This window comes from Meleagris gallopavo, chromosome 18 (assembly GCF_000146605.3).
Source record: "Meleagris gallopavo isolate NT-WF06-2002-E0010 breed Aviagen turkey brand Nicholas breeding stock chromosome 18, Turkey_5.1, whole genome shotgun sequence".
Classification (NCBI taxonomy): Eukaryota; Metazoa; Chordata; class Aves; order Galliformes; family Phasianidae; genus Meleagris; species Meleagris gallopavo.
The window spans coordinates 219,930-233,744 of NC_015028.2; the positions used below are offsets into that span (position 1 = coordinate 219,930).

Here is a 13,815-nt window from a genome sequence, read left to right on the forward strand (position 1 = left end):
ATGAGTTTCTACATGGCCAAAGAGAGGTGGGATGAAATACATGCAATGAGACCTCTCTCTATGGGGAGATGGAGACACAAAAGAAACGAGAGAGTGGAAAATGATGATTTTATTCCATCTGATCCATTCTCTACACGATCTGGGACTCACTGCATTGCATCTGAGCATTACGAGGTCACAAATCCTACATGAAGTTGGCTCTCTTTCAGGAATCCCCCCTTTCCCAAGTGTTGGGCAGGAGGCTGTTAGTGTCCCATCTGAGGACAAGAGACTTTTCCGTATTTTTTTTTCCCTCAATTATTTTTCTTTAACACTTTTCCTGACGAATTTTCCTGTTGGCCGAATCTTCATGGAAAGTGACTGATCTCACCAAAAGAACGTTCCAACCCCCCAACCTAGTGAGCTCAGAGCTCTCCCTTTTCCACGAAGCCCTCCAGGTTGAGGTTGAGATTTTGGGTTTCGCTGTCATCGTGGATGTTGCTCGCTGCCCTCACGGCAGCTTTTATGGAGGTGTCGATCCAGGCGTGAGGTTGGGCAGCGTGTTCTCCTGCAAAATGCACCCTTCCTTCGTGCTCAAAGAGAGCCTGGGAGTAATCAGTGAACTGATAGGGCGTGAAGGCAGCGAAGGCTCCTAGGGAATGCCTGTCCAGCTGCCACTTCTGTATCACGTAGCGGTCGCAGGTGTACTGCAGGTAACTCTTGCTCACCTGGTGGATGTCCGCCAGGTCTTGGAGGACCAAATCCAAGTATTTCTCATCCGCTAAAGGCATGAGGAAGTCGGCGTCGTTGTTCCAGGTGTAGGAGGCCAAGATGACCCCAACCCCGCTGGAGAAGTTGTGGCTGGGGTAGTAGATAAACCTGGAGGGGCGGTCGGTGATGGATTGCCCTCCTCGAATGCCATCCTTCTCCCAAAACTTCTCCGTGCACACCAAAGCAATTTTGGAAGCGCTGGCGTAGTGGATGGAGCGGAGAGCATCGTTTTTGGTTGGGGAGAGAGGTGGGAAGAACTGGATGTGCCTCGTGGCTTTGGCTGAGGAGGCGACGAGGACGTAATCTGCAGTCTCTATGCTTGGGGCGAGGGTGTCCGGAGCACGGTAGAACACCCGGACCTTCCCTCCCTTCGTCATGATTTTTTCCACCGTGCAATTGAGTTTGATGACGCCCGGCAGTGCTTTGTGGAAGGCTTTGGGCAGCTGGTCGAAACCTCCCGTGATTTCATCAAAGCTGGAAGGGAGAAGAAGGGAAAGCATTGGGTTTCAGTGAGGGCAGAACTTCTCCCAGAGGTTTGAGTTGTTAAATCTCTCCTGGAGAGACCCTTTGAGGAAGGATATCCCATTCAGACATTGAAACGACGCTAAAATTTCCTATTTCGTTGCATTTTCGTAGAGCAGCTCCAAGTGAGGTTCTCTCCTACAGGAAAAGTCTTACCTCTCCCCATAAGAGATGATGTCTTACCTCTCCCCATAAGAGATGACGTCTTACCTCTCCCCTTGAGAGAAGATATCAAAATCCCACAGCGAGGCAAGGAAGGACAGATAAAAGCCCGAATCCTCGTTCAGCAAATCTCCAATCATCTGCACAGCTCCTCGGCTCAGATTTCCAACTTTAATCAAATATTCCTATGGAAGCCAAGGAGAAGTCAGAGCCTGAAGTCATTATCTCAGTGCACCGATCAACCCCCAGCCAAAATTCATGCCCTGATCCACTTGGATCTACTGGGATACAGCTCTAACTCTTTGTGGATCAGTGTCTCCTCCAATTGAGGTGGACAGATCTCAAAATGAGCAAACTAGGAATTTTTGACCCAATCTGCCTCCTCTCCACCAGCTGGAATCACCCTTTACCTTGGTGGAGAAGGAGTCGTGTTTAGCCAGATACTCCTTGCAGTTCATGGTCTGGAACTCCTTGAAAGCCTGGAGAGGAAATAGATTTTGATGGAGTCAAGGAGGCAGAAAAAAAAAAAAAAAAAAGTGCATTTCCCAAAGAAATCCTGTTCTGCTGGGACCTGAGGTACCACTGTGGGGTTTGGTAATGGGCTGAGCTCATCCTACTGGGTTGGCTTGATGAACCCACACCAGCTTGGTTGGCTTGGTGACCACATACCGACTGCAGAGCTTCCCTGTAGAGCTGGCTGGCACTTTTGCCCCTCTCTGACGCCCTCAGGGTGTAATTCAGGATGTCAGGGTTTCTGTTTACTTCTGCCACTCTGGCTCTGATGCCGTTCACAAAATACCAGGCGTTGTCATCTGTCTGGTGGAACGGGTTGAGCTTCAGGTCAAATTGCCTTATAAACTCACGCACCAGCCTGGAAGGGAGCAGAGGAAGTGGGAAGTGGGCTGGTGAAGCCTCCCAGAGAATCCTGGAATGGGCATTTTCCCATTGGGCAGGTTGGTGAACCCGTGTTTGACTTTGGCATTGAAGGACGTTTCTACATCGATGGCGTTGGTGCACCCATGCATGACTTTGGCACTGGAGGACGTTTCTACATCGATCATGTTGGTGCACCTATCAATGACTTTGGCTTTTAAGTGCAGATTTTGGGTATTTTAGGCACTTCTACCTCTATATTTTTGCTGCTTGGAAATTGTGCTGCCTCAGTGCAGCAACCACGGGGAAAGGAGACCTATAGGGATGTCATGGGGAACAAGAGCCGTGTTCACAGAATGTAGAATTGGTTGGGTTGGGAGAGAGCCAAAGACATTTCTTTCTTCTTCTGGAAGAGGAGGAGGGCTCTTATCTCACTCCAGGACACGTGTTGTGTTTGGGACACCCACAGATTCTCCCCAGAGCATTTTGGCTGATGCCCACATCCTGCTTGGCTCCAACCTCTTACTGACGCAGGGTTGGGTGCCCAACTGATGGGAACTCACCCAACTTTTGGGGTTGTGACTTCCAAAACAGACATCTGGCCCTGGAAAGGATGGAGTTTTGCAGCTCACCTGTGCTTGCTCGGCAGGCGCATGGCTCCCAGCTCCACGTACCAGTCCTTCTCCCGATAGGTCCTGATCCTTCCACCCACCCTATTGCTGGTTTCCAGAATGGTCACCTGTAAAGGGTAGAGATGGCAAATGGGTTTTGGGTTCTTCCAGCAAGCCACCCCAGAAATGCATTGATTCCCCTCCAGCAGTGCATTGATTCCCTCCAGAAGTTCATTGATCTCCCCTAGAAGTGCATTGATTCCCCCAGAAATGCATTGGTTCCCCTAGAAGTGCGTTGATCTCCCCTTAGAAGTGCATTGATCCCCCTAGAAGTGCATTGATCCTCCCCCCTAGAAGTGCATTGATTCCCCCCAGAAGTGCATTGATCCCCCTAGAAGTGCATTGACTCTCCCTAGAAGTGCACTGATTCCCCCAGAAATGCATTGATCCCCCACTCAGCAGTGCATTGATTCCTCCAGAAATGCATTGATTCCCCTCTAGAAGTGCATTGAATCCCCCCTAGAAGTGCATTGATTCCCCCTTAGAAGTGCATTGATCCCCCTACAAGTGCATTTATTCCCCCAGAAATGCATTGATTCCCCCTTAGAAGTGCATTGATTCCCCCCTAGAAGTGCATTGATTCCCCTAGAAGTGCATTTATTCCCCCAGAAATGCATTGATTCCCCCTTAGAAGTGCATTGATTCCCCCTTAGAAGTGCATTGATCCCCCTACAAGTGCATTGATCCCCCCTACAAGTGCATTGACTCCTCCAGAAATGCACTGATCCCTCCTAGAAGTGCATTGATCCCCCTAGAAGTGCATTGATCCCCCCTAGAAGTGCATTGATTCCTCCTAGAAGTGCACTGATCTCCCCTAGAAGTGCATTGATTCCTCCTAGAAGTGCATTGATCTCCCCTAGCAGTGCATTGATTCCTCCAGAAATGCATTGATTCCCCCCTAGAAGTGCACTGATTCCCCCAGAAATGCATTGATCCCCCACTCAGCAGTGCATTGATCCCCCTAGAAATGCATTGATCTCCCCTAGAAGTGCATTGATTCCTCCAGAAATGCATTGATTCCCCCCTAGAAGTGCATTGAATCCCCCCTAGAAGTGCACTGATTCCCCTAGAAGTGCACTTATTCCCCCAGAAATGCATTGATTCCCCCTTAGAAGTGCATTGATTCCTCCAGAAATGCACTGATCTCTCCTAGAAGTGCATTGATCCCCCTAGAAGTGCACTTATCCCCCCTAGAAGTGCATTGATCCCCCCTAGAAGTGTACTGATTCCTCCTAGAAATGCATTGATTCCCCCTAGAAGTGCATTGATCCCCCCTAGAAGTGCATTGATCCCCCTAGAAATGCATTGATCCCCCCTAGAAGTGTACTGATTCCTCCTAGAAATGCATTGATTCCCCCTAGAAGTGCATTGATTCCCCCTAGAAGTGCATTGATCCCCCTAGAAGTGCACTGATCCCCCTAGAAGTGCATTGATTCCTCCTAGAAGTGCATTTATTCCCCCAGAAATGCATTGATTCCCCCCTAGAAGTGCATTGATCCCCCTAGAAGTGCACTGATCCCCCCAGCAGTGCATTGATCCCCCCTAGAAGTGCATCGATTCCCCCGCCCGGAATCAACGACTTCCCACTCCAGGCTGGCAAACCTTTACTGCCAACACCCCATCTCCTAAAAATTGCCACCCCTCACCTTATGGCCCGCATCCCGGAGCAGCTTGGCTGCTGTCAGCCCGCTGATCCCAGCCCCAACGATGACCACTTTGGACGGACGCGTCGTGGGCTCCAGCCCATTCTTCACAATGCTCAGCAGCTCCTCGTAGTCTTTGTCATGGAGGCAATACTCAGGGAAGCAGGGGAACCTCTTGGCGCTGGCGAGTCCCAACAGGAGGAGTATTTGGAAGAGGACTAATGAGGAATGGTGATCAAACATCATTCGCGTGTGAGGAAGGGAGGTAATTTAAATGACTAAATCATTGTGCCCGCTGCCTCCTCCCCGTCACGGTGTTTTACCCCTTTTTTTTTTTACCCTGGATGGCACAATGGAGGGAGGAGAGATCACATTGGAGATACAAAGGGATTATAAACCTGTATTCCATGATTACACGTGTATCTATGATGCATAAGGTAGACATCAGATAGATGAAGACAAGTGATAGAAGTGCAAACAAAAACCCTGTGACAGGGAGTTCCTGATTTTTTTGTTCTACTACCGAATTACTTTCATTTTCTTTTCCACTTTCTTTCTGGGGAAAGAAGATGAGAGAGAAGAGGAGGAGGGGAAAAAAAAAAAAAACCAATATCTTTTGTAACTGCACCATGAGTCATCTTTATTCATGGGAAAACCTGTGTTGAAAGCACAGCACGCATGGACCAAACCAAATCCAAGCTCATGGACTGTGCTTGAAGACCAGGGCTGTTCCCCTGGAGATGATTTCTCAGAGCTGTAGGATCAGCCTCGCTTTCCCGGAGGTGCTGATGGTGGTCACGCAAAATAATTAGAGAGCGGCTGCTGTAATTAGCCTGGTTAACAGCAGGGCTGCCTTAAAAGTATGGTTGAAAGTGATGCCAGGCAGGAAAATGGTATTAATTGTCCTGATTCAACACCATCACTGCCCTGACCTCCCTGAAGGGCAGCGTCCTGCGTGGGGTTTTGAGCTCACTGCATTCCACCCAACGTGATAACCCCAAACACCTTCGGATGATGTGGAAGACAAAGATCTTCTTTAGAGATCAGGAGGTCTCCATCCCACACTATGTGACCTCCCTAAATACTGTGGGGTGATGTGGAAGGCAAAGGAGATCTTTTCTGGGGGTGAAGAGATCTCCATCCCATCCAAAGTACCAACCCCAAATACCTTTGGACAGTGTGGAAAGCAAAGGAGGTCTGGAGGTGAGGAGATCTCCATCCCATCCAAGGTGACAACCCCAAATACTGTAGGGTGATGTGGAAGATAAAGATCTTTTCTGGGGGTGAAAAGATCTCCATCCCATCCAACATGCCAACCCCAAATACTGTAGGGTGATGTGGAAGGCAAAGGAGAACTTTTCTGGAGCTCAGGAGTTCTCCATCCCAACTGACGTGATAACTCTACATGCCCTTGGGTGACGTGGAAGATGAAGGAGATCTTTTTTGGAGGTCAAGGTCCCACTGCCCACTGACATGAACTCTATGGGGTCATAAAATAGAGCAGTCAGATGGAAAGGTTTGAGGTTGGGGCCTTCAGGAAAGTAGGAAAAAGAGAGCAGTAATTCCAAGGGAGAACCACTCACCCATCGCAGCCATGGTTGCAGTAGGCAGGCGGCTCCTCTGCTGAGATTAGTTTCCATTTTATACCCTGGCTTAAGGAAAAAAAAAAAAGTCCACCCCGGAAAAAAGTCAGAGCATGTCATAAGAAGGGGAAGTAACAGCTGAATACACACTCAGTTCTTTTGTATTTGCTTTTACTGTTGTTGGTTTTTTTTTGTTGCTGTTGTTACTCACCTCCTTTGACCATGAGCCATCCATTCGTGGGATGCAATCATCAAAGGCACAAAGGGCAGCCTCACCCCTCTGTGTTACGAGAAGGAAGCATGGAAAATGACGGAAATCCAGCTGAAATTTCCCTTCTGGTCATGATGATGGGATCTCCAGATGGAAATCCATCTGAAGTATTCCTTCTGTTATGATGGTGACATCCAAAAAAAAAAATGGAAATCCATCCAAAATATCCCTTCTGGTCACGATGGTGGCATTCTCCAGGTGGAAACCCATCTGAAATATCTTCTCCAGTGATGACAGTGGCATCTCCAGATGGAAACCCATCTGAAATATGCCCCTCAATGATGACAGTGGTATCTCCAGATGGAAACCCATCTGAAACATCCCCTCCAATGATGACAGTGGCATCTCCAGATGGAAACCCATCTGAAACATCCCCTCCAATGATGACAGTGGTATCTCCAGATGGAAACCCATCCATCGTGCACTCAACTATTCCATCACTTGAGTTGTGTTGGTCTTCCCTCCATTGGCATAGAGGGAACCAAGAGGCATCTTTGCCCAAACACCCAAAGTGGAATGGTGCTATTTTCTTCTAACTAAATTTGTTCCCTTTTAAATAAAAGAAATCATTCATTTTCTCTAGTGCTTTCAGCTCTGCTCACGTCAGAGCCTGAATCTGCACGCAGAAGGTGGAAATTCCTTCCTGTGGCCACCATGATGGTGCGACCATAAAACCACCACAGACCCCAGAGCGCAGCTCTGCTCTACGTTTTCTGGCTCCTTTCAGTACCTCTTTTTTATTTTTCGGTGCTTTTTTTTCAGTTCTTTTACCGAAGCAGCAAGATTTCCCCACGCTGAGCTCCGTGTGTCACTCTGCAGCTTGTCATTAAGTCTAAGAAGAATTTTGGAGGACTTGGTTTACTCGAGGTAACTGTTGACCCTTTGTGTCAATATTATTGTTTCATTAATGCCGTATAAATGGGTTCTGCGGAACCACGGGGTGAGGGCAGGTCAGGTTGAGGAACTACACTTTGGTTGAGGTGGTGACTGTTGGTAGCTGTGGGGATTTCTGCTTAAGGAGATCATTGAATAGAGGGAGCCCCAAATCCTAAGTGGCGTTGGGGTGGGAAGGACCTTAAGAGCACCCCCATGGGTTGGGATACCACCGCCTCAAATCCCATCCAAGCATCCTCCCAGCTCAATGGGATTTCTCTCAGTGCTGGTGAATGGGTCACGCAGCCGTGAAGGTTTCACAACTCTGTCTGCAATGGGTTTTCCTTGAAGTCAGGGTGTGGGTTTTCCCTGCAGTGCTATGGGTGGTGAGAGCATAGATTTGGCAAGCTGGGCTCCTCGTGGGGCTGCTCCGTCCACATCCACCTCACCAGCCCATGAACTTCCCCCTATTCCCATCAAAACCAGTTGGTGGATGCCCACGGATCACCCCATTAAGGACAATCCAAGCATTGCACTGTTCCCCCTCCCCATTTCTTGCTGCTTTGGGAGCTTTGTCCCAATGCCCCTCATTTAACCAAACCCATCTGCTTCTCCCCAATGTCGAACCCAACCCCATGCCATCAGAACTGGAGATGAAGCGAGGATACCTTGAGTGATTTGGGAATAACACGGAGTAACCCTTGCTTACATGTGTCTCAGGGACCAGAGAGAATTTCAGTTTGTTTGGATAAGGCTGAGGCTAGCACATGCAATCACACGTTGCTCTGTGATCAGCCTCAGCTTTATTGTCAGGGCATAAGCAGCTATTAATTGCATAATGAGTCCCTCCCATCTTCCTTCTTCTGCTGCTTCCGTGAGGGTGACTGGAAGCACAGCTTCCATCTGAAACTCATTGCGACACATGGGATGGGGGTAGGGGTCTGTTAGGAGTGGGTCCCACCCCCCTCAGTGCTGGGAATTCTTTGCTATGGGGAACTGATGGCAAAAGAGGAGATAAAAAAAAAAAAAAAAAAGTGGAGTAATTTGCTAACAAAATTGCAAATTGTTTCATTCTGACATGAGAAGCCTTTGCTTCTCCTTCCCCATTGCAGCTGCTGGGCAGAAAATCCACCCTGAGTCCATATGGGAAAGAGCTGGAGCATTGAGAGGGAGTTTGGGTTAATTAGGAGGATAAATTTGGGTTAATTGGACAGGTTTGGGTTAACTGGAAGCGTGAGTTGGGTGAATTTGGGCACGTTAGAAGGGTGAATTGGATGAACATGGGTAAACTAGAAGAATGAATCAGATGAATTTGGATCAATTTGGACGAATTTGGATCAATTAGGATAAGTGCTGATCAACTGGAAGGATAAATTTGGATAAATTTGGTTAAATGAGGACAAACGAAGGGGAGCAGAGCCTCAGGACCACGATCCTGAAGCTCCTTGGATTCATTTCATGCATTTATGACGAAAAAAACTCCATATTTTGTGCACAGGGCAGTCAGGATTTGCTTTTAGTTCCTGTTGTTCCACTCTGTCACTCATTAGCGGACAATAAATTATTCTAATCATCCTTTCGCCAACTGTGTTTGGGCTGTGACAGTAATTAATGAGTGATTTCGTTAATGAAAATAGGCTCGGCCCCTTTGGAGCCAATCTGGGCAACCACCATTGGGTGTATTTGGGCGGACTCGTTAACGAAGTAATTAATCATCATTAGTCTTCTAGCTGACAGACAGAGCTGAGTTTGCTGATGATTGCAAAGTTGAGGAAAGATGTTAGAATCCAAGGGTTTGCTCCATTTCCTCCCCACCCTTAAGGGCACCATCAGCTCGATTTCCCCACCGTGTGCTAATTTGGGTTAATTGGGTGGCCAACCATCATGGCGGACCCAAAGGAATGGGGGGCATCTGGGGGAGCCCAGAGACCCCATTGGGTGTTGCTCCCATTTGGGGTGGGGGTACCGCTCCTTTGGCCAATCGTAGGGCTCCTCATTTGCATGCTAATTTGCATAAAAGGGGAGTGGGCGGAGAATTCCATTGGATTTTGGGGGTCCAGGCAACGCAGCTGAGCCATGGTATCTGCGGGGGGAAGGAAAAAAGACCCCAAAAGGGAAAGAGACCCCAGCCAAAGCGGGGACCCCAGAAAAGAAGGCGTCAGAAGACTGCAAGCAGGAGACCCCCAGCCAAGAGGGTGAAGTTTAACGGGAAAACAAAACCCAAACCCAAACGACAGCAGAAGAAAAGGTCCTCCAGCCCTTTCTTCGACCCCAGCAAGATGCTCAGGCAGGACGGCAGGCTCCTGTCCCGCGAAGCCAAAGGGCTGATGATGGCTTTCCTAAGGGACGTCTGCAGGAGGGTGGAGAGGGAAGCGGAGAGGCTGAGGAAGGAGAGCCAACGTCCCATGGTGGGACCCGCACACGTGCGTGCTGCCCTGCACCACATCATGCCCAAGGACTGGAAGCGTGCGGACGGAGGGCGGTGATGGCCAGCCCCATCCCTCCCCAAACCCAACCGGGGGGGGCAGAAGAGGGGTGAGATGACCCAAATCCCAAAGGGAGAGGGGATAAAACCCCGAAAGAATGCAAAGAAACCGACGCAGCCGTTGGATACCCCCAGTGGGGGTCAGGCAAGCGTGCAAAATAACACCACGGCATTGCAATAAATGCAAACCCTGCAGCATTTTGCAGCGTCGATGCCTTTCTCTTCATTAATTATTTTGCTTTGGCTCGGATTTAATCAGCTGCAAGTCGAGGGTGTTTTGCGATGGGGGAAATAAAGGCTTTCCATGCCCTACTGGAGAGGTGGGGTTGTGTTCATATTTAGGTTTGCTGGAAGGGGTGGGAGGTGGCACTGGAACGACTCACCCATCCAAATTAAATATGTGCCTTCAGGGCTGGATCTGCTTCCAGAAAAAAAAATAGAAAAATGATTTGGGGTGGAGTTTAGAAAACAACTTTCCCTGACCGGGAATCGAACCCGGGCCGCGGCGGTGAGAGCGCCGAATCCTAACCACTAGACCACCAGGGAGGGGGTGTGGGGGTACTGCTGGGGGGGGAGGTCCCACTGGTGACCCCATTGTGGGGACTCACCCATGGGTGGGGGGTTCTGTGCCACCCATTTGGGGTCAGTTGGTCCCTGCTGTGCCCTTCATGCCCCGCTCGTGTTTTTTGCACGGGTGGGTGAGCTTTGCAGAGGGGTTGTGTGCACGTGTGGGGTCTGTGGGGGTCTGTGGGGTCTGTGGGGTCTGTGGGTAGTAGGGCAGCAAAGCGTAGGGTGGCTGGTAAAAAGGGAAAATTTCCCAAATTTGGGTGGGGGGAAAAAAGAAGCTGTGTCAGAAGTGGGATTTGAACCCACGCCTCCATACGGAGACCAGAAATCCCATTGGGAAGGCTCAGCCTTGAGTCTGGCGCCTTAGACCACTCGGCCATCCTGACACCCTGCAGCCTTCCTCCCCCTCCTCATCCTCGTTCCTTAACCCGGGGTGGGCTTTAGGGGTCCCAATTCTCTGTTTTTTGGGCCCAAATCCTGGTGGAAATTCCGATGAGGAAAGCTGACATCACAACGACTTCGGGACAGCCGACCAATCATGATGCCTCATCGGAACGCGGCCCCATAGAGCCCCATAGGACTTCTGGGGGGACCCCAAGCCGGGGAGGAGGACGGGGGGGACCCCATGGCCACACCCAGCGAGAGGCAAAGCCAACAGCAGAGGAAGACGAGGAGGAGAAGGCAGAAATTCCACCGCGTCCAATGGAGGTGTCTGTCCCGAAGGCAGCGATGGAAGCGATCCCAAAAGGCATCCAGCAACGGGATGAGGACAGAACCCCATAGGAGGAACTTGTCCCATCAATCCGAGCTGCTGACGCCCGCATCCCGACGGATGTCCATCACGGCCAGGAAGATGATGTGCTCCTTCATTACCTCCTTCTCCAGGGGGTTGGTCAGCGATGCAGATCAGCGCCGGCGGGAGCGACGGGGGTCCTTCATTGGGACCTTGGAACTCAGGGCGGCGGTGGATGCGGCGATGGAGGGCGGAGCGGGGCTCCCCTCTTCCTCCTCCTCCTCCTTTTCCTCCTCTTCCTCCTTTTCCTCCTCCTCCTCCTCCTACACTTCTTCCTCCTCCTTCTCTTCGGGGAGCTGAAGATGGAGAGCGTGTCGCCATGGGGAGAAATATCCTGCCATAGAGAGAAACGAGAGGGGAAGGGGGAAATAAATTCAGAGTCCTTTCTGCCCTATGGAGCTCCTGTGTCCATTCTGCGGGGTGGGGGAGCATCAAATCCAGTGCCCCGTGGGGACGTGTGGGGGGAAGAGAACCTGCAGGACGCTGCATGTGTGGAGGTATGGAGAACCCCAAAATGTCACAAGAGTTGAGGTTATAGGGGAACCCAAACTTTGAGATATAGGGAACCCCAAGCGTTGAGGTTGTAGGGGAACCCAAACGTTGAGACATAGGGAACCCCAAGCATTGAGGTTGTAGGGGAACCCAAGGATTAAGGGATAGAGAATCCCAAACATTCAGATATAGGGAACCCCAAGCGTTGAGGTTGTAGGGGAACCCAAACATTGAGATATAGGGAACCCCAAGCGTTGAGGTTGTAGGGGAACCCAAGGATTAAGGAATAGAGAATCCCAAACATTCAGATATAGGGAACCCCAAGCATTGAGGTTGTAGGGGAACCCAAATGTTGAGATATAGGGAACCCCAAGTGTTGAGGTTGTAGGGGAACCCAAACGTTGAGACATAGGGAACCCCAAGCGTTGTAGGGGAACCCAAGGATTAAGGGATAGAGAATCCCAAACATTCAGATATAGGGAACCCCAAGTGTTGAGGTTGTAGGGGAACCCAAACGTTGAGATATAGGGAATCCCAAGCGTTGAGGTTGTAGGGGAACCCAAACATTCAGATATAGGGAACCCCAAGTGTTGAGGTTGTAGGGGAACCCAAACGTTGAGACATAGGGAACCCCAAGCATTGAGGTTGTTGGGGAACCCAAGGATTAAGGGATAGAGAATCCCAAACATTCAGATATAGGGAACCCCAAGTGAGGAGGTTTTAGGGGAACTCAAGGATTAAGGGATAGAGAAACCCAAACATTCAGATATAGGGAACCCCAAGCGTTGAGGTTGTAGGGGAACCCAAACTTTGAGACATAGGGAACCCCAAGCGTTGAGGTTGTAGGGGAACCCAAACGTTGAGATTTAGGGAACCCCAAGTGTTGAGGTTGTAGGGGAACCCAAACGTTGAGATATAGGGAACCCCAAGCGTTGAGGTTGTAGGGGATCCCAAACGTTGAGATATAGGGAACCCCAAGTGTTGAGGTTGTAGGGGAACCAAAGGATTAAGGGAGAGAGAATCCCAAACATTCAGATATAGGGAACTCCAAGTGTTGAGGTTATAGGGGAACCCAAACTTTGAGACATAGGGAACCCCAAGCATTGAGGTTGTAGGGGAACCCAAGGATTAAGGGAGAGAGAATCCCAAACATTCAGATATAGGGAACCCCAAGTGTTGAGGTTGTAGGGGAACCCAAGAGCTAAGGGACAGAAAAACCCAAACATTGAGGTCATAGGGAATCCCAAATATTGAGGTTATCAGGGAACTCAAGGATTGAGGGATAGAGAAACCCAAATATTGAGATGTAGGGAACCCCAATTGTGGAGGTATGGGGAACCCTAAACATTGAAGTTACAGAGAACCCCAAAATGTGATGTATGGGGAAACCCCAAGTGTTGAAGTATAGGGAACCCAAAAGTTAAGGGATAGAGAAACCCAAATATTCAGTTATGGGGAACCCCAAGTGTTGAGGTATGGAGAACCCCCAAATGTGATGTATGGGGAAACCCCAAGTGTTGACATATAGGGGACCCCAAACATTGAGGTTATAGGGACGCCTAGCGTTGAGGTATGGGAAACCCCAAGGGTTCAGCTATAGGGTGGGTGTCTCAGGGCTCAAGAAGCCTCAGGTGTTTTTTCCAGCTGCTTTTGGGGTAATTTAAGGGTTGTGCACTTGAGCTGCTGGGATGGTCCCTTATAGGGTGCAGAGTTTTGCTGCAGTGAAATGGGATCATGGGGAGGTGAGCTTGTAGGGGCTGCGGTGCTCCTGGGGGGAGGTGAGGGCAAACTCCAGTCCTCATGTATTTCCTCAGTAATGGGGTCCCATTTCTCAGGTGGGAACCCCAAATAACCCCAAATCCCAATGCATTCCCCCTCTTTCCCCATAGATAACGCCAAATCCCTCCACGTTCCCTTTCTTTCCCTATGGATAACCCCAAATCTCCCTCTTTCCCTATGGAGAACCCCAAATCCCACCAGGTTCCCCCCTCTTTCCCTATGGATAACCCCAAATCCCACCAGGTTCCCACTCTTTCCCCATGGAAAACCCCAAATCCTCCCTCTTTCCCTATGGAAAACCCCAAATCCACCAGTTCCCCTCCTTCCTTACTGGAAACCCAAACTACCTAC

At 49.8% G+C, this 13,815-nt stretch overlaps 1 protein-coding gene and 2 non-coding genes across 3 annotated transcripts; all 3 read right to left on the minus strand.

Annotated features, from left to right (window-relative positions):
• Positions 1-91: 91 nt before the first annotated feature.
• IL4I1 (interleukin 4 induced 1) lies at positions 92-6,284 on the minus strand. The gene is made up of 7 exons (XM_010720632.2): positions 6,205-6,284; positions 4,625-4,839; positions 2,940-3,046; positions 2,104-2,305; positions 1,845-1,913; positions 1,483-1,619; positions 92-1,224 (listed from the first exon to the last, which is right to left on the minus strand). The coding sequence occupies exons 1-7, from the start codon at positions 6,215-6,217 to the stop codon at positions 405-407; spliced, it is 1,563 nt and encodes a 520-aa protein (XP_010718934.1). The 5' UTR covers positions 6,218-6,284; the 3' UTR covers positions 92-404.
• A 4,023-nt stretch (positions 6,285-10,307) lies between these two features.
• Positions 10,308-10,379, minus strand: TRNAE-CUC. Its single transcript has one exon. It is a non-coding gene; the product is annotated as a tRNA-Glu (tRNA).
• Positions 10,380-10,681: 302 nt separating this feature from the next.
• TRNAL-CAA lies at positions 10,682-10,786 on the minus strand. The gene is made up of 2 exons: positions 10,749-10,786; positions 10,682-10,727 (listed from the first exon to the last, which is right to left on the minus strand). It is a non-coding gene; the product is annotated as a tRNA-Leu (tRNA).
• Between the last annotated feature and the right edge of the window lie 3,029 nt (positions 10,787-13,815).

What these genes read in the sequence shown, in the direction of transcription:
- IL4I1 (XM_010720632.2), bottom strand. An exon ending in TCCGGGATGCGGGCCATAAG is followed by an intron (nt 3,047 to 4,624) that starts GTGAGGGGTGGC and finishes TACCCTTTACAG; the next exon opens with GTGACCATTCTGGAAACCAG. An exon ending in ACGACTCCTTCTCCACCAAG is followed by an intron (nt 1,620 to 1,844) that starts GTAAAGGGTGAT and finishes TGGCTTCCATAG; the next exon opens with GAATATTTGATTAAAGTTGG.